General features: G+C 44.5%; 1 protein-coding gene and 1 long non-coding RNA gene across 4 annotated transcripts; one reads left to right on the top strand and one right to left on the bottom strand.

Moving 5' to 3' along the window:
* Window positions 1-9,371: 9,371 nt before the first annotated feature.
* LOC125725431 (uncharacterized) lies at window positions 9,372-16,756 on the bottom strand. 2 transcript variants are annotated; one of them, XR_007387479.1, is made up of 3 exons: window positions 16,542-16,756; window positions 15,713-15,823; window positions 9,372-9,533 (listed from the first exon to the last, which is right to left on the bottom strand). It is a non-coding gene; the product is annotated as an uncharacterized LOC125725431 (long non-coding RNA). The 2 variants fall into 2 exon arrangements; XR_007387480.1 differs by lacking the exon at window positions 9,372-9,533 and adding an exon at window positions 14,765-14,862.
* mdh1aa (malate dehydrogenase 1Aa, NAD (soluble)) lies at window positions 14,468-22,409 on the top strand. Of its 2 annotated transcripts, none has more exons than XM_049002348.1 (9): window positions 14,468-14,810; window positions 17,450-17,548; window positions 17,743-17,839; window positions 18,550-18,725; window positions 19,663-19,785; window positions 20,246-20,422; window positions 21,267-21,380; window positions 21,763-21,852; window positions 22,046-22,409. In XM_049002348.1, exons 1-9 carry the CDS (start codon window positions 14,757-14,759, stop codon window positions 22,166-22,168), a joined length of 1,053 nt encoding a protein of 350 aa, XP_048858305.1. In that variant the 5' UTR covers window positions 14,468-14,756; the 3' UTR covers window positions 22,169-22,409. The 2 variants fall into 2 exon arrangements, with proteins under 2 accessions (XP_048858305.1, XP_048858306.1); XM_049002349.1 differs by lacking the exon at window positions 14,468-14,810 and adding an exon at window positions 16,725-16,949.
* Window positions 22,410-23,417: the final 1,008 nt, after the last annotated feature.

The raw sequence follows: 23,417 nt of genomic DNA, 5'->3' as shown, positions 1-23,417 counted from the left end.
CCCCTGGAACCGCTGCTCGAGTGCAGTGCCATCTTGGCACACCTCTGCCCTGATCCTCTGTGCCCCTGCTGGCTCTCCACAGCCCCAGGGGGCATCTCTACCCTGTTCCTCTCTATAGTCCCAGAATCCCAGAGTCTCTTCGACCCCTGTAGACAGGCTGGATTCTCTGCTTCCCTCTGTGAAAAGCAGCCTCTCTTGATTTGGACCTGGATCGGTGCCGCATACTCAGGACACCGGTCCCCCTGTCAAACAGTAACCCGTCTTGAACACTCAGCCATGTGTTTGCCCCCACCCCCCACTAGGAGAATGCCCCCATTGGCTCTCCCCTCCCCGCCCCCATCCATGCGGTTACTTCACATCTCGTAACCGATGGTGAAATAGATGAATGACAACTCTCCCTTTTTTTCCCAAGAAGCGGGAGGAAGTTCAAATGCTCGCCGACTTCCCGAGGTCAGCGATGACAAGTGCGTGGCGTCTTCCAGCCTCGTCTTGTTGGATCCTGTGTCCTTCTTTCCCGATCCACTGCCTGCAGGGGGGTGGCGGTGCCGGGGGTGGGGGCGGGGGAGGTTGGTACGCCCGTGCTGAATGTTCACTGGCAGTTAAAGTATTAAAATGACTCAGTGTACAGTTTCACATTTCAAATTGCTGCCCGTCAGGCTTAGACATTCCAGGCAAGACCATTCTAGCTACAGGGGGGAAGCGTGGGACTTGGGACTTCACCCTGCCTTCGTTCATGTGCTTCTAACTGGCGGGCGAGGCCTGCCCAGCCAGCCAGCGCTAACGACGGCTGATTTCAAAGGCCGCGCTCTGCTCTACGGGGCTTTCCGAGGGTCACGTTCCCAGTGGGACTGCCACATCTTCCGGCTCCTCCCCCCGATTCCCACAATGAGGCTTTCTGCAGTGAATATCAGGGAAACTGAGTGCAATGTTAGCGGAACGCAGAGTGCGATGGCAACAACAAGGACATTCAATGGAGAACAATCGAAGGTGAGGACGGCAGGTGTGGGTGGCCGTGCAGGGCCGGTTGGACGGGAGGCTGCTCTCGGCACCGCCCCGTGCCCCACACCCCGCACCCCGCACCCCGCAGGCCACACTCCTCAGCCTCGGACATCCATGCCTCTCTCTGCTACTGTTATGCGTTTACATGTAATCGCTCAAAGCCTCTGCTGTCTCTGAGCGGGAACAAAAGTGGCACACGGTTGCAATGAATCGAGGGGTGATTTTCTGGCTGTACGGGTCCAGCAAATGGGTTGCCACATCCATAGGGGTGTGGCCACAGGGGTACTGGCTCCAGCTGAAAGCTGATTGGCCCCCAGAGTGCCATTGTCAGAACATGTCATTAGCTAACGATAAAGTCGGGCCCCTTTGTATGAATCGTGGGCCCTCTTATGTCCTAAACCTTAAATGTGACTTAGAGAGCTGCTCATCTAATGATCTCAGATGTTTATGTGCAGCCAACCTCTGTGTTGATCCTTCAGTCGGGTAAACGAGTGCGAGTTCTGTGATGAAAATATTGACCCGAACAGCCGTCTTGTAACTTCGCGATCATATGTCCAGCGAATCCTTCAAGAAGGTACCAGCCCAGTTGTGACGCATGTTTGCATGGAACGCCACTTCTTCCTCCGAGCGCCAACACGTCATATAGTCAGAGGGCCATTTTATCGTCACCCCTGTCCACGCACAAAAACATGCCTGAGTCCCCTCAGTGGGGACGGGGCCGTCGCTATGACAACGCTATCGGCATGAACATCTGCACTTCAGCACTGGGCCTGAAATAGCTCCATAATCCTCTTGCATGCTCTGCGAAAAAAAAATAAAATAAAAAAAAATTCTTCCCCGCATAAACAAACAGAGGAGCGTGAAATCCCCACCTTATGGGCAGCTCGCCCTGACTGGGATGCGGGCGGATGCAGCCTCCTTCAGGGCGGCACGTTGGCTGGGGGCTGTGAGCCGGATGGCCATCCGGTCAGAGGGATTTGGTTTAATGAAACGCGGCGGAGGGGCCCTCGCACGCCATCGCTCGAGAGAGGGGCGTGACTCGGCATTCTGCCAGCTGCTGTCCTACATCAATTTGCAACAGGAGTTCTGTTGTTGTTGTGTGTGAGTTTTTCTTTTACAACCCCATGGCTTATTTTCGTGTTTTTTTTGGTTCTCCTAAAAAAAAAAAAAAAAAAAAAAAAACACAGCCAGGGTATCTAAGGGAAGTTATTTACGACTTTCTAGCGCCCTCTGTTGATCAATTTTATTTTTTATTATTTCTCTTAGAAGCACCAGTTTTTATTGCATTTAATATAAATTACAAAAAAAACGTGACGGATTAAAGCGATGTTTCTTAAAACAGCATCAACGTTTGTGTGTGGCTCATCACGTGGTCTTTAAAGCATGTTCTGTTGTGCTAATCAAAACTAATATTGGTATTACATCTTGTTTTGGGGCGTATGAACAATGGAAACACGTTCCCACGCCAGGTGCACGCTAAGATGTTTATTTAACTGACACTGACAGGCAGAATTTCTGGAATTATTCTGCCATCGTGTCACAAACCATTTCTGCGCTACGATCAAACAGACATCACAGAAGGGGGGGGTGACGGCAGAGGATGAGACGGGACAGGGGAGGGGTGTTCCCTTTTTAATTACCCCATGAGCGTGCCAAGAAGCGGGGTGTCAACGTGCTCGGAGATCCGCCCCGGGAGGTAACGTGTGCTGACGTTGCTAGCCGAGCTGAGACCTCATGGATGTACGGGACCGCCAGGCTCAAAGGCTTTAGGGAAACAGATTTGTATTCCATTAACCCATTATTTATGTTTCAAATGACACCTTTATCCACGGAAACATATTTTGCGCACAATTATACACTTAATTCACTTATGCCGCTGCGTCCTTTGAAGTGTCAGTAGCTCGCCCAAAGGCACCGGCTGCACAGTCCATCTTAACCGCCATACTTCTGCTCACAAGGATAAATCATTAACCACCCTGTATTTATTTAGAAGCCCCGAAACGCGGCTGTCGACGTTGACGCGTTTAACATGTTCGTACTGTCGAAGTTGCCCGGGATCAGTTCGTCCGAAAGTACAACAGCAGAATTCTTCACGGGCAACCTTATCGAAGACCAACCCCCTCATTCCTTCCACAGCCCTTTGTGAATCACAATAGACTTAATGCAGGGGAAAATGTAGATAAAGGAGATGTCTAAGGTTAAACCCTCCAGATTAACTTCCAGAGCTATCGCAACGATTATTCAGAGTTTAATATAATATCTCGCGGCCAGTAAATGCTGGTATTCAAACCAAGCATGAAGGCTTTTTTTCCAGAAATATCTTTGACACGTAGAGAGCCCCAAATATAAATGGGTGCTTAGCACACTCGGGAGGAGAAACCAGCAGCTGGAAATATATACGATGTTGGTGTTGAGGAATGTCCGCTGTAGCGTCGCAGTTGTGAGTTTGCACACAATGCTGCATATACACAATAACAAGAGAAGCCGATCGAATGACTTCATTGTGAAGGAAGGGCTCATGTGGTGAGTTATGGGGCAGTCAGCGTGGTCTGATTTTAATCCTGCTTTTTATTTTCAACCCCACCCTTAGTGTAAATCCCTCCTGGAATGTGTGAGGGCATCAGTTACACTTGCTCAGATACCAATCACGGATGAGGATGTTGATGGACTTCCCTGGGGGAGGAGTGTCCCAGTGCCACTCTGGGTCACCTATCAGTCCTGCTAGTTAGATGCCCTCCTGCCTGTTATACAGTAGATGCCACGAAGCCAGATAGGTGTACAGCAGGTCACCACAAGTTTGCTTGATGGGGTACGAGGCCTTCTAAGCATCACAGCCCTGAGAAGCACTCGCTCCAGGGCTGCAGGGTTAGCTTAACTGCCCTCTTTGTCCCACACACCTTGAGCTGGTCACCAGGCTTACTCTCTGTATGCTGGTCACCAGGGTAACTATGAGCAGGTTGCTAGGGTAACTGTCTGTGAGCAGGTATCCAGGACAACTGTCTGTGAGCAGGTCACCAGGGTAACTGTCTGTATGCTGGTAACCAGGACAACTGTCTGAGCAGGTCACCAGGATAACTGTCTGTATGCAGGTAACCTGGACAACTGTCTGTGAACAGGTCACCAGGGTAACTGTATGCAAGTAACCAGGACAACTGTCTGTATGCAGGTAACCAGGACAACTGTCTGCGAGCAGGTCACCAGAGTAACTGTAAGCAAGTTGCTAGAGTAACTGTCTGTGAGCAGATCACCAGGGTAACTGTATGCAAGTAACCAGGACAACTGTCTGTGAGCAGGTCACCAGGATAACTGTTTAGGTTCTGGTCTTTTAGGTTCTGTTTAGAATTTCCTTTAAACAAGATAAGCCTCTAGACACAATGTACTGGTAATACGTTTTCCACAAAAATATATAAAATATATGACTAACTCGTAAAATATATATAAATATAGTATTGATCTTCCATTGTCTCTCTGAATTGTGTCTATATTTATATTGGAATTGATCTTAGAATATTTGACTGTATTTATGTAGATACGACTGAAGAAAACCGACTACGGAGCAATCCCACAGTGTACATGCAGCAGGAGAACATGAAGCGGGATGCTATCAGCCTCAGCTGTCTTAATTTCACCTGCCGTACTTTTTCTCTCCTTTTGTGTGGCTTGAGCAGATGTTGAAAGGCTCTCTCACCAAGAGGTGTAATTACCATGAACAGAGGAGAGGGGGAAATGGTCATTCTCTGCCTCTTTGTTCCATGAAGTGTGGACGTGCAGCTGTTTTCTTGCGCTCTTGACGCTCGTCCCAGTGACTGACAGGACTGCTGGGAAATCTGGCATCGAGGAGTTTCAGTCGCCCCGGAGACAGCCAGTCTCAGCCATTAGCAGAGTGGCGGCACTGCATTCAACTCCCCCTCCAGCTTCCACATGTGTCACATGTTATCTGATTGGAATTTAACCTGTAACACCCACTCAAATGTAATGAACAGCCAATGAACCATTTTCCCCATAAGCAATTCATACATTGTTAGCGTGTTCATCTGGCGCTGATGAAAAGCAGTAACCGTGTGACGGCAGCACACGCCACAGGACGTGGCTGTGCTCGACAAGCCGCAGCTTGTCCGCGGTTAACCGCCGAGGCTGACTCGACAAACGTGTGTGCAAATGAAGAGTGACAGATTTCATCTCCCAAATTCTTACCCCAGAGGGAATCGTTGGACCTGCAAGTAGAGGCAAGCTGACTGATCACAGAAAACTGTTCGCTTCAGATACCTGGATAGTTCAGCTATTCTTATGGCACCTTAATACCGCGTCCCCAAACCACTGGCTGAACGGGAAATTCGCAGTTTTCAGTCTAAGCACTTGGTTGAAATACTTAATTGTTGCCCTAATTGAGGTCAGTCATCGTTTTTTAGTTTACAAGTTTGGATGGGTGGGGAAAAAAATTGCAAAATGGAAAATGCTCTTTCCACAGAAGCTATATTATTATTCTTTATGTGATTTTGCTTGTAATTTTTCAACGTTTAATATGAATATATTTACATGTGTTTTTGTTATCTAGCAGTGTTTTTGAAATGTATTATTTCGAATTAACTTTAAATTCCTGAAACATTTAATCAGGTGTAAATGTGTGTAAATATATATATATATATATAATATAAAACTACATGCATTCCAAATGCTGAAAATGCTGTAAGCTATCTTTGAGTTTTCCACAGAGAAAGTCTGTGGTCTTTTTATATCGTGGTCATGTCAGTTTCAAGAATACAGATGAAAACAAAATGGATTAAACCTCAATGAAATGGATATGGCCTCAGCTGACCTGAGAACAGATCTGATTTCACCACCTGAGGGCGCTCATTCAATAAAAACATTCATTAAATTAAATCAAGTCTGGAGTGAAGAAAGACGTTTAAATCTCTTGTAAAGGAATGTATATGTAGGAAGCACTTCTGGCTCAAAAACTCATCTCTTAGCTACCTTTTCAAGGGGATTTCCCACTAAGGGGCGTTCTCTTTCTCTTCAGCAACGCCAGGCTTTGTTTTTGCGGCACCACCAAACACGTCATTGAATGGCGCGAGAATGGCGTCCTCTGCTGGTCATAAGTAAAAACGCACGTATATCTATGAGCAAAATCAATATCGCTCTTACTTCAAACTATTCAAAAGGTTCATTATCATTTGTAGCAGGACCAGTACCAAGTACCATGAGATGCTCAAGAGCTGGCTGAAAAGAGATTTTCAGTTTGAGACTAGTCTGGACCCGTACTTTCATATACATAACAGTTTTATTTCTGTGTGGTTTGCAAACTACCCTGGCACTTTTGATGTAGTTAATTTTAGGATTACAATGGAATAATTTAGATTTGCCGTAACATTTCTTGCATGAGCGTGAGAGTCTGAAAGCGTGAGCAGATACGTGAATGTTGGCAGCCCTGAATATATGCAGTTAAGAGTGTTTCCGAACAGGTTCCTGTTGTGAAATATACTGTCTGTAACACCGCTTTGTATCCCAGAATTCATCGCCTGGCTTCGGTGTTTCAGTACAAAAAATACTTTTAAAGATTCCCAATGTTCACAGATCAAAAGATTCACTTTGCCTCAAATGACGCAGAACTGCCATGCAGCACCAAACGTATGTGTGTTTCCCTTAAACACTCCAGAAAACAAGCAGCGAAGGATGGTTCATGGGGATAGTGGACATGCTTTTGGCCGTTGTGTTTCCCAGACGGGTCGGGCCTCAGGTTTTCACCACGTCCTCTTCCGCCGTCTCCTTGCTTCGCTCACTCGGCTGTGCGGATGCCATATGGTCCCTGGGAGGAGCTGCAGCGCTCAAGCCAGAGTGTAATGGAACACGTCGGTTTGGTCCAAGACCGGTGCCTATGGCTGCAGAGCACATGGGCGAGAAAAGCTTCCAGAGAAGATGCTGTCATTACAGGCATCCAGAGAGGGACACGGGTTTCCATGTCTGACAGTGGGTCTGCTCTTGCAGAGTGCTGAAGAAAGCACTTCGCATCTGGACAGCAAAGCAGTGCCCCGAGGTGTCATGGCAGCCCTTTGTGAGTGGCACTAGAGCCAACAGTGAATGGATCCAAGATCAGAAGAGGCTAAGACTCTATGCTGCCGTCCTAATAACCCAGCATCCTCAGACTGTTTCTGCTTCCATGAAGTGTCAATAGCAGATGTCTCACTCCCTGTATCTGGGACAATGTTTTACTATACCCAGTAACTATTATACTCCCAGGCCACTATACTCACTGGCCATTATACTTACTGACCACTGTAGTCAATGGCTGCTATATTTCATGGCCACTATCCTTGATGACTTGTGTTGTTATTAGCCCTAGTCTGACATCAAAAAAAATTATAAGCTGACCCTGAGTGTATGTTCTGCTGTTTGTCTTGAAGATGTTGTTCACAGCAGTAAATGGAAGTTACCTCAGAGGCAAGAGTGTGGTTTTAAGTTTGGAAATTTGAGAATATTTTTGGCGAAGAAAAACACAGAAGGACTGCAGTGGAAACACGACTGAGTGAGGCGCTCTGGTAGTAGAACATACTAGCCAGACATAACTAATCAAGACAGAAAATAAAGCCCTGATTACGTTCTGACTTCATGTCCTTCTCAGCTATCTGCAGGATGTCCTCGACTTTCAGGAAACGTAAGGCGGCTGATTCATGCTCACTCCCATCATACGCCCTGCCCCTGCCAGGCATGTCTCACGTACACTTGGCTCATCACAGGGTGTCATAACAAACCAGTAAAGAACATCTGTACAGCAGCCAGCAGAGATAGCCTTGCTGATTTGGACCCTCCTCATCACAGATCAAATTCATCCTCTCACGTGGGGCCCGGTGATCAGACTGTTGGCAAAATGAAGCCTATTAATGTCCTCGCTCACTCAGGAAGCTCTAGAGGGAGACGTTTTTGTAAAGAAATTCTGTATGATTGCGAGTTTGTCAACAGTATCTCTTCCTTACAGGTAATCTGATGTAATGTATAGAGAATTATAAAATGTCTTCCCTGCCCGTTCTGTGCCATACGACCTGGACGGTTCTTGCCCTCTTGCTAGAAGGAGGAATTATTCTCCTCGCTTCAGTTTAAGTCACCTGAGATTTCTGGGAAACCGTATCCTGTTCTGTACCCGCGCCAGTAGCTGCTGGGCGCAGGAAGTAGGATGCAGCAAAGGAGAAAATCCCGTCGTCAGTAGAGCAGTGCCGGGCTTGAGGTATTATCCGCCAGTATACTGTGTCACGCTTGTAACAGAACATGTGTTACCATAGTGGATGATTCCTCACATAGGATTCAAAGGAAAGCACCCTGCTGACCCCCGTGTGGGAAATGGAACCGTCAGTAATATGTCCCACATCCATGCTCTTTGGACTTGGCAAGGAGTTTAAGGAAGGTTGGTTGAGTGGAGGGGTACAGGGACTCCGGTAAGGCGTCCTGCTTGCTCGCCTAAACAGAGTGATGGCCCCCTCTTGTGGTCAGTTACATGTAATGCAATGAAATTTGTTCCCAGATTGACCCATTTTGCTATAGCCACATGCAAATTTCTAGGTGCAATGACCAGTTACCTAGACTGTCCAACACTTGCTTTTTCAAGGCGATGATATTTTGATATCTTAAAAATTTTGGTTAAGGAATGGGCGATACCACTGATTTTCTTTTCAATCTGATTCCAATACAACACCAAGATCGGTACCGATCCAGATATGAGCTGGGAGGGCTGGGGGGGTAGGGGGTGGTGGTGCTGGTGGATTGATCATTGCATGTAGCTGTTTAATGATCTTTAATAATCAGATTTTTCACCATCTTTGTTATGCCAATATGTAATTAACTCTTTTAATGTGCCTTTTATCATTTCATTCTCTGTCTCTCCTGCGTCGTCTCCTCTCCAAGGGTCCCGAAATGGCAGATTCCTTCCTGCATGGCGGACAGGGGTGATGCAGCAGAGGAAAAGCACCAGCGGCGGGTGCTAAGCTCCCGTGGACCTTCAAGAGCCGGTTCTCCAACCAGCACCAAAGACCTGGGTGTCCTGGGGGCCGGTTCCACCTCATACAGGCTCTCTCACAGAACTCTTACATGTCGTGTTTCAGCTGCGATGTCTGCATGTGTTACCCTTGTAACAGTAATGGGTTCCGAGGAACATCCCGAAGGTACAAACAGCATTAATGTACCATCAATGGTTCAAAAATGTTCCTGAGAGCCAATTTCTGTACCTTAAAAGGTACAATTACCTCCAGTTAATGGTACAGCTGGTAGACCTTTGAGGGTAGTGACACATAGCTGTTATCACACACAGTCACTCAATACTTCCTATCCACACTTCATGTATACTGACACACATGTAATGAAAAGCTCATTTCAAATAATCTAAATTGGGAGTATATCAACTTTAATAAGGAAAGACTTCCTTCCTTATCTGTATCTTCCTTCATTTCCTTTGTTGAAGTGCATCCTCGCCAGCAGAAAGTGACGTCTGCTGCAGCTAATCGCAGAGCAAACATGCACCTCCGGACCTCCTCCATGTCCTTCAGGGCCTGTAATTCGACACTTATTAGTTATGCTACCTTCCTGCATATATGGCACGACATAAACAGAAGATACAATGTTTACCTGAATTTGAAGTATTTGTCCCCGATTACTACAGATTACTACACATTACAACCAGCAGCCTTGTATTAGTGTAGCATAAAATACAAAACAGTCTGTTATATATTTCTGAAGGTTTGACATTACGGTGAGGTGTCTAACAGTGTGATCTACAACTAAGGTAGCTCCACTGCTCCTGGTATCTCCAGTCCCTCTTATGCTCTTTTCATACTAAACTTCACTAATATTCCAACATCACTCTCTTTCTTTCCTGCTCACTCTTGTGTCTTCCTGTAACTCTCCCTATCGTCAGCAATACAGCTGTTCTTTGCCTGTCTCTGGTCCGTCTGTTTAAGGGGGAGGAAATCACAGGGGAAACCAAATACTGTACAATACAACGAGAGGTGAAAAGACATTTCTGCTGAAGCCATCAATAAAATAAGTGGTTCTTCCATACAGGAGTCTGTCTATGAAATTCCCAGTACCTTGGCAGTAGATATTGCTAGATTCACCCCTACCACTCAGAATTTCTTCCTGCTGTAGTAAGTTTTTCTATATAGCTTACTGTTAAGTAAAGTATATTGTGATTATGTGTATAATGAGAATTTGCTCTCAGGTACTTCTCTGCGCTGCTGTGAAGGTGATTGCACCATTCTGCCACATCAGCCCAGGATTTTGTGGGGTATCTGCAGGAAGTGGTGAACCTGCTGTAGGTAAGTTCCTGCAGAATGTATGACTCTCCTTCTCCACACATCCTGCCCACCCCCTGCCTAGCATCCTTGCAGCATCCGCTGGTAGGGGATTCATACAATCAATCGGAATAATGTTCCTATATGCATAAGTGTTTGCTAGTACTTTTTGTCTATTTACAGCAATTCCCATTTTTAAAAGTAGTTAGCATGTGTACGACTGTGTTTGCTCATATTTTGGCATTTAATGTATGTTTCCATGCAGATGACTTACAGTACAGGCCAAAAGTTTGGACACACCTTCTCATTCAAAGTGGTGTCTTTATTTTCATGACCATTGGACCATGAACATTGGTAGATTCTCACTGAAGGCATCAAAACTATGAATGAACAAATGTGGAGTTATGTACTTAACAAAAAAAGGTGACATAACTGAAAACATGTTTTATATTCTAGTTTCTTCAAAATAGCCACCCTTTGCTCTGATTACTGCTTTACTCACTCTTGGCATTCTCTCAATGAGCTTCAAGAGGTAGTCACCTGAATTGGTTTTCCAACAGTCTTGAAGGAGTTCCCAGAGGTGTTTAGCAAGTGTTCAAAGCAGTAATGGTGAGCTCGAGACTGGGAGGCACCTAAAACAATACTGACGAGGGAGCAGATGAGAGGCGCCTGGAGTGATCCACACAAGGGCTGTAACAAGAGGCAAGATTAAACAAGTAACAGATGTGGCTTGTTAGAGAATGAGGGGGAAAGGATGTAGAGTGTGACACTGAGAACCTTTTACCAGAACCATTAGCACACAACACGTACGTGTGTCAGCTGTAAACGCCTGGTTTCCCTCCATAGGAAAAACATACATGTCTGTGCTCTCCCAGGCCTTAATTTACTTTCCCAGTTCATTTAACTGGCAGTTGGTGAAATCACAGGCATCCAAGATGATAGGTGATAAAGAGAAAAAGCTGGTGAAAATGTTTGTATAAAACGGATGTTGCTTTAAATGTCCAGTATTAGGTTTTTATTTAATCATTGTTTACTCCATAGTCACACTGTCACATTCTGCTTTTCTTCAGCAAACGGCTCTGAATCCGTGCCAATTAGATTTCTCAATAAAGCCTTTTCCTGCTTTGCGCTTGAACCATGTGTTGAAGCTAGACGATCAGTGAAATACCTGCAGATCAAGAGAGGCAGAGAATGGATGCTGGTATGTCACACTGATTTTTAACAATCATTGGGCTTGAAGACAGCTATATTTTTTCTTGGTTGTTATGTTTATTTATCGCTATATGAATAAGTTCTGCTACTCAATTCCACTGTCGGTATGTTTTTTCATGTTTTATTTTGTCAGATTTATGCTTGAGTTTGATAAACAAATAAGTAGTTGGTATTCCAATACACAGCAGACAATTCATAGGCCTATTGTATTTCATTTTAGCATAACCATTGTTTTGAATAATGCTACTTGACGTCACTTAGTAAATATAAATATGTCATTAATATTTAACATGTAATACTGAAGAATATGAAAAAATGTGGGATACCATGCAGTCTGGCCCAGGACTATATTAAAATGGAGTATTAAGATTGTTAATGTGAAATTAGAGAAATACTCCAAAAATACTTCATCAAAAACATGAAGACATAATGGAAGCTCCTATGTAACCTTTAAGAAATAAACATACTGTCATGCCCGGCTCGTCCGCTCCTCCTGTGTGCCACGACCCTGCTTACCCACGTGTGTTTCCCGGATCGTACCCAGCTGTGTCCGTTTACTTTCAATCAGTCCTGTGTATTTAAGTCCTGGTCTCCCCAGTTTTCTTTGTCTGTCATTGATGTCAGTCAGTGTCTGATGTTTCCTGATCCCCAGTTTGATATTAAATCCCCGTTCGCCTTACCAGCTTCCAGCGTCCCGTGACACATACAATGTAATATTTGCTTAAGACATTTGCACTTGTAACCAAATTCCATCCATCCATCCATTTTCCAAACCACTTATCCTACTGGGTCGCGGGGGGTCCGGAGCCTATCCCAGCCAGCCCATCGCAGAGCACACTCACACACCATTCACTCACACATGCACACCTACGGGCAATTTAGCAGCTCCAATTAGCCTCAGCATGTTTTTGGACTGTGGGGGGAAACCGGAGTACCCAGAGGAAACCCCACAACGACATGGGGAGAACATGCAAACTCCGCACACATGTGACCCAGACGGAGACTCACACCCGGGTCCCAGAGGTGTGAGGCAACAATGCTAACCACTGCACCACCATCGTAACCAAATTATATTGTTAAATTATTTAATTTGGCTTTTAATCTAATTAATGGCTATTCGCAGTTCTTTAATGTTTTTCATTTGCAAATGTTAAAAATGAGTGTGGTAATTAAGTAGGCTTCCGACTGTAACAGCTATACCTTTTATTATTAATCAGTGTCGCTATGGAGATGCCCCCCAGAATCTCTCCCCTTCCGTTTGGTCTCTCAGGCTACTCGTCACTGGCATGTGCTTTTTGTTGTGGCACCTGACCTGCCCACCTTGCTGTTGGCGGTTCTCCCTTCTCTTTAAACGTAAAATTCCAAGCATTGTGGTCTTTTTCTAATACACTCGGTCTTCTCATTACATGTCCAGAATTAGACAGCTTCAGTCTGACTAGCTTCAGGTGAAAGTTCAGGCTTCATTTAATCGTGAATCCACTTATATTTGACTTCTTAAAAAATGTTGGCCAGCATCAAACTCAAGGGTGTTCGTACTTTTTTTGCCCTGCTTCTTCAATGTCCCATGTTCATGTCCCAGAAAATATCTTTTTTTCAAGGTGTTTCCTCACAAAGCACCATTTTGCAATGTATTTCTTGACTGCTGGATCCTTTGTTGCTGATGTTCTTAGGAGACAAAAGCTGTATATAAGCTCTTGGGAGTTGTACTTGCACAAAAATGTTCTGAGGACAGAAGGAAACATGGTTGGTTCAGAGAGATAACCAATCAGAGTATAGATGGAGCGGGCCTTAGCTACTAGAGGAGGCTGGACCAACCAATCAAATGTCTTGGTCCAGCCTCCTCTAGTAGCTTGGCCCCACCTCCTCTACATTCTGATTGGTTATCTATTTAAACCAATCATTTTTCTTTCTGTGTCCAGGGATTTGGAGGATTGAGGGATTTATTTGGAGAGACCACACTCAGGACCACAGAGCAACAAGCAGGACTGACGTCAATGATCAGACTTGGGAGACATTCACAAACTCTCACTGAAATACACAGAGTTAAATAACACAACTAGAAACAGCTGATAACCAGAGGATTCCACAGGAGGTAAACAAGGGGGCGTGGCTCCCAGGAGGATCTGCAGGGCATGACACTTCTGGTATTCTGTGTTTTTTTCAGCTACCCATTGGGTGCCTAAAATGATGTTCCTTTTTCCTCACGCTTTCCTAAATGTTCATCCATCCATTCTCCATACCCACTTATCACGGGTCACGGGAGTCCAGAGTCTATCCCAGAAACCATTGGCCTGAGGCAGGGAATACCCCACCAGAGATGGGGGGGGGGGACTTGGCCCCAATTATAATATATATTGGGGGGACATTGTGAGCACATCTGAATATTGGGGAAAACACAGAGAAGCAAATTCCTTTAAATTTGTAGCCAATTCGTTTCTAAACTGTTAGTATATACTTTGATTTTCAGTTATTGGCTAATATTCCTTTTGATTTATCTTTTTCAAAATAGAGATATATCCATTGGCCTGTGTTACAGTATTTTTCTATCATTAATTAAAATATTCTGTAAAACACAAATATATATTGTATTTATTGATCTACTTTGATAAATCCCAAGTTAGCCAAAAAGGTTAAAAACGATTTGGGACAGTCCGAAGTTATTCCATCTTTTCTGGATAGATCGCATATACATCCTGCTTCAAACTCGGTATAGAACCGCATCCAACTCATTTCTTCCGTACATTTCGCAGCCTTACCTTCCCTCCTACACAACTACAACGATCTCTAAAGCAGTACGCTCAACCCAACATAGGTATAATAAATCAACGAGTTCAAATATTGCCAAAACGACGCAGCGCTGCGGAAAAGCAGACTGGTGCGTGGTTTTTTATTAATATATGCAAAGAGATTAATACTAGTCCACCGCAGAGTGCCTCAATTGCAATGATGTCATCTCTTACTCTTAGGCGTGATGAAAGCAGTGTTTTAATATAGATCAATGATCGTAAATGGAGGAACGAATACACGCAGCGGTTCTAGGGTTATTTTCGTTCCGCAAAGCTTATTAGGGGACAGAAACGCCGGTGAGAGTGTGTGGAGGCGCAATGAGGGCTGCGGGTGTGTCGGATACTGCAACGCGCCTCTCGTAGGCATCGCATTCTCCAGCGCACCTTCCGCTCGCAGCATCGCGCCGCGCTGCTCCTGCACCGGCCTTGGAGATACGGGGACGAAGCGGACGTACATCGGGGAGCGGGGACCGGCGTTTTCACGATGCTGACCTTACTGACAGCCATGTATCTGGTGGTCAGGGCGACTTCGTCGCAGGTAAGGGGGTCCTCCTTGATGCCAACAGTAGAAGCCGCGATGCCGTGGGACACTTATAGAAGACAATGCATGCGAACACGCCCACATGATATGTTTGAACTCCAACCACCCTACCCTACCACGAATGCTCGTGAAAATACGACAGAAATGATCATATATAATGCGCGATTTGGTTAATTTGTAAGACATGGATAGTATGACATCCACTAGTAATTAATTATGCTATTTGTACGTATATTTTTCTCATGGGTCAAACGGAATCGGTTAATCCGTTAAATTCAATACACAACTGCGGTTATTCATATGCTTGTGGTAACTGCAGAATCCTTTTGGAGGGTTAAATCAGTTGCCCGTGCCTGGCACTTGGAGCCTGGCCACAGCTGTGGGAATGTAGTAAGCAGCAGCACCACGGAGAGCTCCGTTTACGGAAGCTTTTCGCCTCTATACGGCTGCCCTATTTCCCTCCTTGTCCGGGCGTTGCAGTGCACATTTTAGGACGGTACTCTGCAGCCTTCTTGTGGATATTTGTAGATCTGTGCCCTGTCGTAAATAGGGCCTAGGTATGATTAAATATGAATCAGCTACCGGTTCAATTTTATGCAAATTATCAGCATATATAAATAAAATTCACAGTTTAACTTTTGTGAAAAGATAGATAGATAGATAGATAGATAGATAGATAGATGGATAGATAGATAGATAGATAGATAGATAGATAGATAGATAGATAGATAGATAGATAGATAGATAGATAGATAGATAGATAGATAGATAGATAGATAGATAGATATTCCATACCCCTGGTCAGGCATTTATAGAGTACAGGACATAGACGCTAATTTTGGTACCAGTCTATGTGGACAAGGACATGACGGATCTTCTGGATGCAATCAGTCACTCACCTGCAGGAGCTGGGAGGGACTCACAGATACCGAGAACGAGACACGGTCGCGGTTCCAAACGTGCCGATAGGAGTGTTCACCACACTCACACTCACCATGGCCAGGCAGATGCTGAAACGGGAGTGTGCATGGAAACGTAACATTATAAGCTACCTGTGATAAATATAAGGACCATCGGAATGGAACTCAAAACAGCATGTCCCTGTAGTAAACCCAATTTTTCAGCATGTAGCAGGATGCACCGATAACTCTTAGATCTGAACGTCTTTGCTGGAATTCCATTCTTGATGTTCAATACGACAGCTAGATCAATCAACTGGGCGTTGCGAGTGTATATCCTCCCCACAGACAACTAAAACCGCGGCGCTAATTTAACGTTGCTCAAATTTGATTTTAGCCTTTTCAAATGCAAGCAAACAAAACAGGTTCCCATTAGTGACGGTGTAGCAAAATATGCCTTTGGATAGCTTGTGTGTGAAGATGCTTAGCAACATTGTTTTTTTGTTACGGATTTTATATCAACTTTTATTGAGGCATTGAATACTACCCAGTGGACGGATAGGTGCCTAGGCTTGTCACAGTGTAACAAAATGCATCATCGTCATCATCATCGTCATCATTATCATCATCATTTTTTACTTTACGAAATCATTCATTCTGAGCGACGGCCTCTAATGTTACCCCAACGACCTTTCATTTTCCGTGACTAAAGCTCCCTTCTTTATTTTTACATAAGGACACCGCGTTGCACTCATTCCGTTCGCGCTCATTTGCACTTAATGTACCAAACGATCGGTAATAATAACACGTGGAGACTCTTCAAACGTACCCTTCCAATCTGACCTTCCGGTCTTTTCACGCAAAGCAACAATTCTAGCAGTTTTGTTTATTCCAAGTTACCAGCACTCAATGGCACAGTCAGTCGGACAGCTTATTAGGTAACAGTGCAATTTTATCGTTAACTCGACGTCTGCTTTTCCTAAAAAGGATGTGGGCGGATCAGCTCCGCCCGCAGACTAGCCGACAGCACAGACAGCAGTTACTAGTAGTGTCTGTGTTTTATAGCGTGTACAGTCAGTGAGTGAGAAATCTTGAACTTTTAACTACGGATCCCAGCGCACGACGGCGGCAGCGTCACTTTCACCCACTTCATATCAGTGCATGAAGTAAAGGTGACCCTTTCAGGCTGTTGCAGACTTGGGGAGCAGCTGGCTTTAAATCGGAAGCTGGAAAGATGGTAAGACAGGTATATCTGTGCTGTGGTGAGGATAGTCGAACAACTAAAAATTTTAATATAATGTCAGTATTTGTTGTGCGTTTCCTGCCTCATATCAGGAATAAAAAACTCCGCTTTTAAATACTACTTTTGATAATGTTATGTAGGTATTTACAATACCTGTCATTTGATTGCGATGTGGATTCACTGTTTCAGATATAGTGCCCACATTCCCAGTTTAAGGGGGAGGTTACTCGTGTATTGTTACAATGTTAACGTTGAGTTTAAATGTTAAAAACAGCCGTAAAGCGTCTAGCTACGAGCTTGCATGCAGTTCCTTTTTTTCATTGTGTAATTTTTGGTTTTACTTGCATATCCGGTTTAAATGTAACTCTGGCAGTTACAAGGGGAACGTCTAAGAAAATTATGGCAATTACAGTCCATGAGCTATTTGCCAACCAAAGCGTGACATTTACTTTTAAGACGGCATCCCTGCAGATGACGGCTCTGTGTTTTCGCAGTGTGATCCCATTCGAGTCCTGGTAACTGGGGCCGCAGGGCAGATCGCCTACTCCCTCCTGTACAGCATTGCGAAGGGAGATGTCTTTGGCAAGGACCAGGTAAAAACCGCATTTGTCGGCAGATTTTTGGAGATGACTTTGCCATATTGCATAACTACAAGTGTCACTCTAAGGGACTAACATAAAGCAAAACGCCCGTGCATTTCCTAAGTGAGATCTTAACGCACATATCTGTATATTGATTAATGGCTTTCGTAGAAAAAAAGAGCTTCATGCTGAAATATTTTTACCAGCCCATTATCCTAGTTCTGCTGGACATCCCAGCCATGCTCCCAGTTCTGGATGGCGTGGTTATGGAGCTCCAGGACTGTGCTCTCCCGCTTCTAAGGGGTGAGTTTGTCTGCGTTTGCAAGGTCAAAAAATAACTGCTGACCAAACTGAACTTTAAACCCTGTATGTTCTTTGTACCTTTTTGTTCACTACATGAAGCCATTTAAAAAAAAAATCTATCTGCAGCTTTTATTTGATGCAGCTATTTAGTATCAATTCCATCTTAAGGATAGTTGACATCTGAAGGCATGTTACTCATTTCCCATCCCTGCTATCCTGGTTTTTTCCACAAGAACACAGCTTGTTCACAGCATGGCCTGTGAGGAGGTGTGTTCAGCAGGAGCTCACTGATTGGTCCGTTGAATTCTGAATGAATCTCCTCAGACAATGAGGAGACAGTGTTCAGTGGAGCTTGAATCAGTAAACTCTGACTGAAGTTCACCCTGAAAGAGCAGCCTATCACTGCTGGGGGGGGGGGGGGGGGGGGGCGGATGTTATCTGAGAATCCACTAGCTAAGCACTATATCAAAGCAACTGGTCAATAAATTACTGACTTATTTGTTCATTTGTAGCTGTAATAATATTAATCATCCTGTTGATGTGTCTGCAGATTTTTTTATGATCATCTATTAACATAAATAGCACCTGCGTGTTTTCAGCCCTACAATTTTTTACACTCAGAAAGAAAATTAAGTTAGAGGTATGTGATATATTGAAAGTATATTTTTATTTAAGACCTATTTAATGGCCTAATCGCTGTCTTTCTGCAGAGGTAATTCCAACGGATAAGGTGGAGGTGGGCTTCAAGGACTTGGATGCTGCAATCCTCGTGGGCTCCATGCCCAGGAAGGAGGGCATGGAGAGAAAGGACCTTCTCAAAGCCAATGTGGCTATCTTTAAGACCCAGGGGGCTGCCTTGGACAAGTATGCCAAGAAGACTGTGAAGGTGACTGACTCTGAAGAGGCAGTTCACCTTTTTTAGTTTAAATTCTATTTCATTTACATTAATTTTTGATTAACATATGGTGTCTTTCAAGAACAGGACTGTGTTTAGTAGGACTTGCGGAGCATTAATTTATCCTATACCAGTGATATTCATTTTTTATGTATAATTTCGGTTGTCTTTTAGTGAAATATGATTAGAACGTTAATTATTCAGGACTTGTATTGACGTGGTGTTGAATTGCTCAAGTGCGCCTCCTGCTGGTGTCCAATCTCCAGTGCAGTCATATGCTTATATCGATTAACTTGCCTCAAACTAATTTGCCAAGTCGTTGGTTTGGTTTGATCCAGCTGTACGGATGTGTTAGTCATCACACATAATCAAAGAAAAAGTAATTTAACATAATTACCACTGTACGTTAGGTACAGCTGCTGACAAGGGGTCTGTTCTGACATAATGTATCTGAAGTGTTTCCTTGCAGAGGTGATGACTTTGTAAGCACTCAGAAAATTGAGGACCTGGAAAATGTTATTATCTAACCAAAAACTCCCCACAGGCTTAAGTAGCTGCTAGACAGCAACCAGAGAAAATGGATTTCCTTAATTAGTTTATTGTCAGAATAGGAGTATTATACAATATGAATAGTTTATCTTGACAAGATGCAAAAAGTATAAACCACAAATTTATAAATTATATATTATATACCACAGTTGTAACTGGTGCATGTTCAATATGTCATCGACATTTAACATTGATTTTATGTGCAGTCAAGATCTCTTGGAATAATTTATTGATTGACTATACAGCAGTACTTCAGCTAAACTGCACAACATTGCGGCGAAATGGCTGCTTTGTGGCTCATGGTGGGGATTATTCTGGAAGGACATGACAGTTTATTGCATTTCATGTGTCGTCGCTTCTCCCTTACTTGCTCTCTCAGGTCCTGGTTGTAGGAAATCCAGCCAACACCAACTGCTTGATCGCCTCCAAGTCTGCCCCTTCCATCCCCAAGGAGAACTTCTCCTGCCTGACCAGGCTGGACCATAACAGAGCCCGCTCACAGGTCTCTGTCTTGTTTGCCCCTGTGCCATGTGATGTGGACTGTCCCTTTAAGGCCATTTCTACAGCTGCATCGACCCCTGTAGTACTGAGTTCATGGGAGTTTTACTTACTCGAGCATGGTCTGAGGGCAGAAGGAAAAATGATTGGTTCAGAGAGATAACCAATCACATTGTAGAGGAGGTGGGTCCAAGCAACTAGAGGAAGCAGGAGTAAGACATCTAATAGGTTTGTCCCATCTCCGCTACAATTTGATTGGTTCTCTCTCTGAACCAATCATTTTCCTTCTGCCCTCAGAACATTTTTGTGCAAGTGAAATTCCCATGAGGTAGAACTGAATTAATGCATATGTACCGTTTCTTTAAACATTGACCTGTTTGTTCAGTATTTAACACCTCAACTTCCAGTTTATCGTGTCCCTTATTTGTTTTTATGTGTCCTTTTTAAAAAATGTGTGCTCTCAGGTGGCCATGCGAGTAGGCGTGTCCTCGGACAACGTCAAAAACGTCATCATCTGGGGAAACCACTCCTCCACCCAGTACCCAGACGTCCACCACGCCACGGTCAATCTACGCGGCAAGGAGGTGTCTGCTTTGGATGCAGTGAATGACTATGCCTGGCTCAAGGGGGACTTCATCACTGTGAGTCAATGACCTCACTCCGCCCCCTGCTGGGGAACCTGAGAAATCCCCAAATTCGGATGACTTCATCCCTCCAAGAGGAATGCGACTAACACCATCATCTCTAAAACTTCAGTAAAGATGAAAAGACTGAAAGAACATTTGAAGTCACCAAAATGCCTTTACTATTAAAAATAAAGATTCTACAGATAGAGCCCTGTGGCTTTAATGGTCATTTAAAATGATTGGTCAGTGTTTCTGCAGTTTTTTGCTTTCAATACTTCCATGCCTCTGTACCCAGATAGAAAACAGCTTTGTGTTGTGCGGAACATTGAGTTATGTGCTAATTCACATAAACTGGACTTTAGACTTATGATTTGATTTACTAAGCTAAAGAGGGTGGCATCTATCTTAAAGGGGCGGCATCCATTTAACCCTTCACACCATTCATCGTTACTGTCTTTTATCTAGATGGCGATCACAGTTAGGTTCATCCGTGGGAACGCTTTTGCAGTGCCTTTGGTGCAGGGGCTAGTGACAGATTGACAGCTAGTTAGTTGTGATAAAGTTATCCATGCCCCCAGTCCCCACCCTGGTAAAATGGGGGTGGGATAGAGGTGACGCACAATAAACAGCAAAACATTTCCTCAGTTTGGTTTGATTCCTGTCATTCAGAAAACTGCCCTCTGGTCCCAAAAGCTTAACGATGCAGTTGGAATATTAATATTTAACGTAGAGGAGACCTGAGAGCTCAGCATAGTTAATGATCCTGCCTCTTATCTCACGTTATGCTGAATGTATGGTGCCACAAAGCCCAGATGTGTGTGTGGGTATGTGCACTCCTGATGTGCCCCCCCCCCCCCAGACCGTGCAGCAGCGCGGGGCGGCCGTCATCAAAGCCAGGAAGCTGTCCAGCGCCATGTCAGCTGCCAAGGCCATCTGTGACCACATGAGGGACATCTGGTTCGGCACTCCTGAGGTACGAACCGGGAACAGGGCGGGAGGTTGGGGACTGTCACCCACCATCCATGGGTTCAATCAGAACGAGCTTTGGAACCGGTGACATTTACCCAGCTGGCGGTGGGTGGCCAGGTGGCCTTAGAACATGTCCAGTTCCTTGTGTTTGACAACATGGCCCTGTATCAGAGCCCTTTTTGAGAGTGATAAGTGTTAAAAAAATAAAAGTATCACATGCGTGAGAGAGATACTCAAAGGGCCTTTAGTTTCGGCAAACAGATGTACGGAACATTGCAGAACAGCACCACCATTCTCCTCCACACCTGTAGAATGGAGCAGAGACGCATTTCAGTCCGTTTGTTTGAAACATGGCTTGACCTTTCACCCCTTCTTGTTCGCTGTAGGGAGAGTTCGTCTCCATGGGTATTTACTCCTCCGGGAATTCATATGGAGTCCCTGATGACCTGATGTACTCATTCCCGGTCACAATCAAGGTATGATGCCTTGCCATAAGACCACACTTTCATGTGCCATGCACACGCTGCTCACTCGTCTTCCTCATGTGTCGATATTAATGTTCCTGTGCCTTGGGGAAGCTAGAGTACTCTTCTGATTCTGTATGTGTAGTCAAAACGTTGTCAGGGCATGCTAAATTCTGATTGGATGTCCCTCTGGCCTCCTGCTCAGAACAAGACGTGGAAGATCATGAATAACCTCGCGATCAATGACTTCTCCCGTGGTAAGATGGACGCCACAGCCGGCGAGCTGGTGGAAGAGCGGGACACGGCCATCTCCTTCCTGGGAGCGTGACTAGGGACGCGGCAGCGATCCAGCACCCAGGAATCAACGGGCTCTCGTCTGTGACAGACCGCTGATGTCACTCCGCGTGTCTCATTCATCAGATTTTACTAGTAATATTGTAAACAAGTAAGAAGCCAGCCGGCCTTTGTTGACAGACAAAGGAGTGTTTTAGCTGTCATTATTTCCTAGTTGTCTTTGTTACCATAATGGTTGCCTGTTAAATCCAATAATAAAAAAAAATGTAAATCGTTTTAAGAATTGTGGGTGCTTTTGTGATCTCAATGTTTTGCCATATTTGGGTAGTATGTTGACAGCTTAGCTTACATAAATTCTCCCATTGGAATCTTGGTCAGGTGCCCTGAACAGTTTTAATAATAAGCATTGTTAAGTTAATACACAAGGCATTCCATGAATTATGGCGTAATGACAACAACTCACCACACGGGGGAGACCACTGTCTGAAAGTCAAAAATAAAAATAATAATAAAAAAAAACGTGCTAACAGTCAGTAAGAGTTTTACTGCTACAGGACATTATATTTCTGTCAGATATGCTACGAATAATATTCTGTCCTTCAGAAGAAGTTATGAGTATGATTATGTGTCCTGCGATGGACCACCACCCTGTCCAAGGTGTACCTCAGCCTCGTGCCCTGTGTAGTTTTATATTTCATGTGTTTCCATTGACAGATAGCTCACCAACCACATTAAGCACCTACAGCAGTGGCTATGCTCCTGGGAATCTAACACAGCTTAAGTGCCACCCTAATTTACACCTGATACAGATAAATACTGGAGCCAGCTATGTTGAAGCTAAGTTGGCATTAATACTGTGATGCTATTGAAGGGCCTGGTTAAATGTATCAGGTGTGTTCATTCATTTAGGGCAGCACCTAAATTCTGCAGGGTGGTGGATCTGCAGGAACAGGGTCGGTGACCACTGACTTGTAGTCCACACACCCATTCCTAAAAACACTTCAAAGGAAGCAGGTCAGTTAAGGTCTGTACCATGACCATGTACTTTACTATTAAATCAACCTGTGGCTGACTCAATGGTGGATGAGGTACAGCCTGCCATCGAAAGTGAACAAACAAAAATGGACCCAGGCTGCGTCTCGCACACATCACTCTTCATAATAAAAGAAACCAGGGAGCCAAAAGATACCAACGAACTAAAGCCATCTTTCAAAATGCAGGAATTTCAACATTTTACCAGTATATTTACACACATTTGCTAGGGATAGAAAGGGGGCTTTTCT

Source organism: Brienomyrus brachyistius, unplaced genomic scaffold, assembly GCF_023856365.1.
Source record: "Brienomyrus brachyistius isolate T26 unplaced genomic scaffold, BBRACH_0.4 scaffold67, whole genome shotgun sequence".
Classification (NCBI taxonomy): Eukaryota; Metazoa; Chordata; class Actinopteri; order Osteoglossiformes; family Mormyridae; genus Brienomyrus; species Brienomyrus brachyistius.
Note: the sequence above shows the minus strand (reverse complement) of the source record. Positions and strands in the feature narration are given on the sequence as shown.

Coding starts and splice junctions, on each gene's coding strand:
- mdh1aa (XM_049002348.1), top strand. CDS start 14,757: ATGCTGACCTTACTGACAGCCATGTATCTGGTGGTCAGGGCGACTTCG. Junction 14,811..17,449: donor TCAGGGCGACTTCGTCGCAG/GTAAGGGGGTCC, acceptor GTGTTTTCGCAG/TGTGATCCCATTCGAGTCCT. Junction 17,840..18,549: donor TGCTCTCCCGCTTCTAAGGG/GTGAGTTTGTCT, acceptor GTCTTTCTGCAG/AGGTAATTCCAACGGATAAG.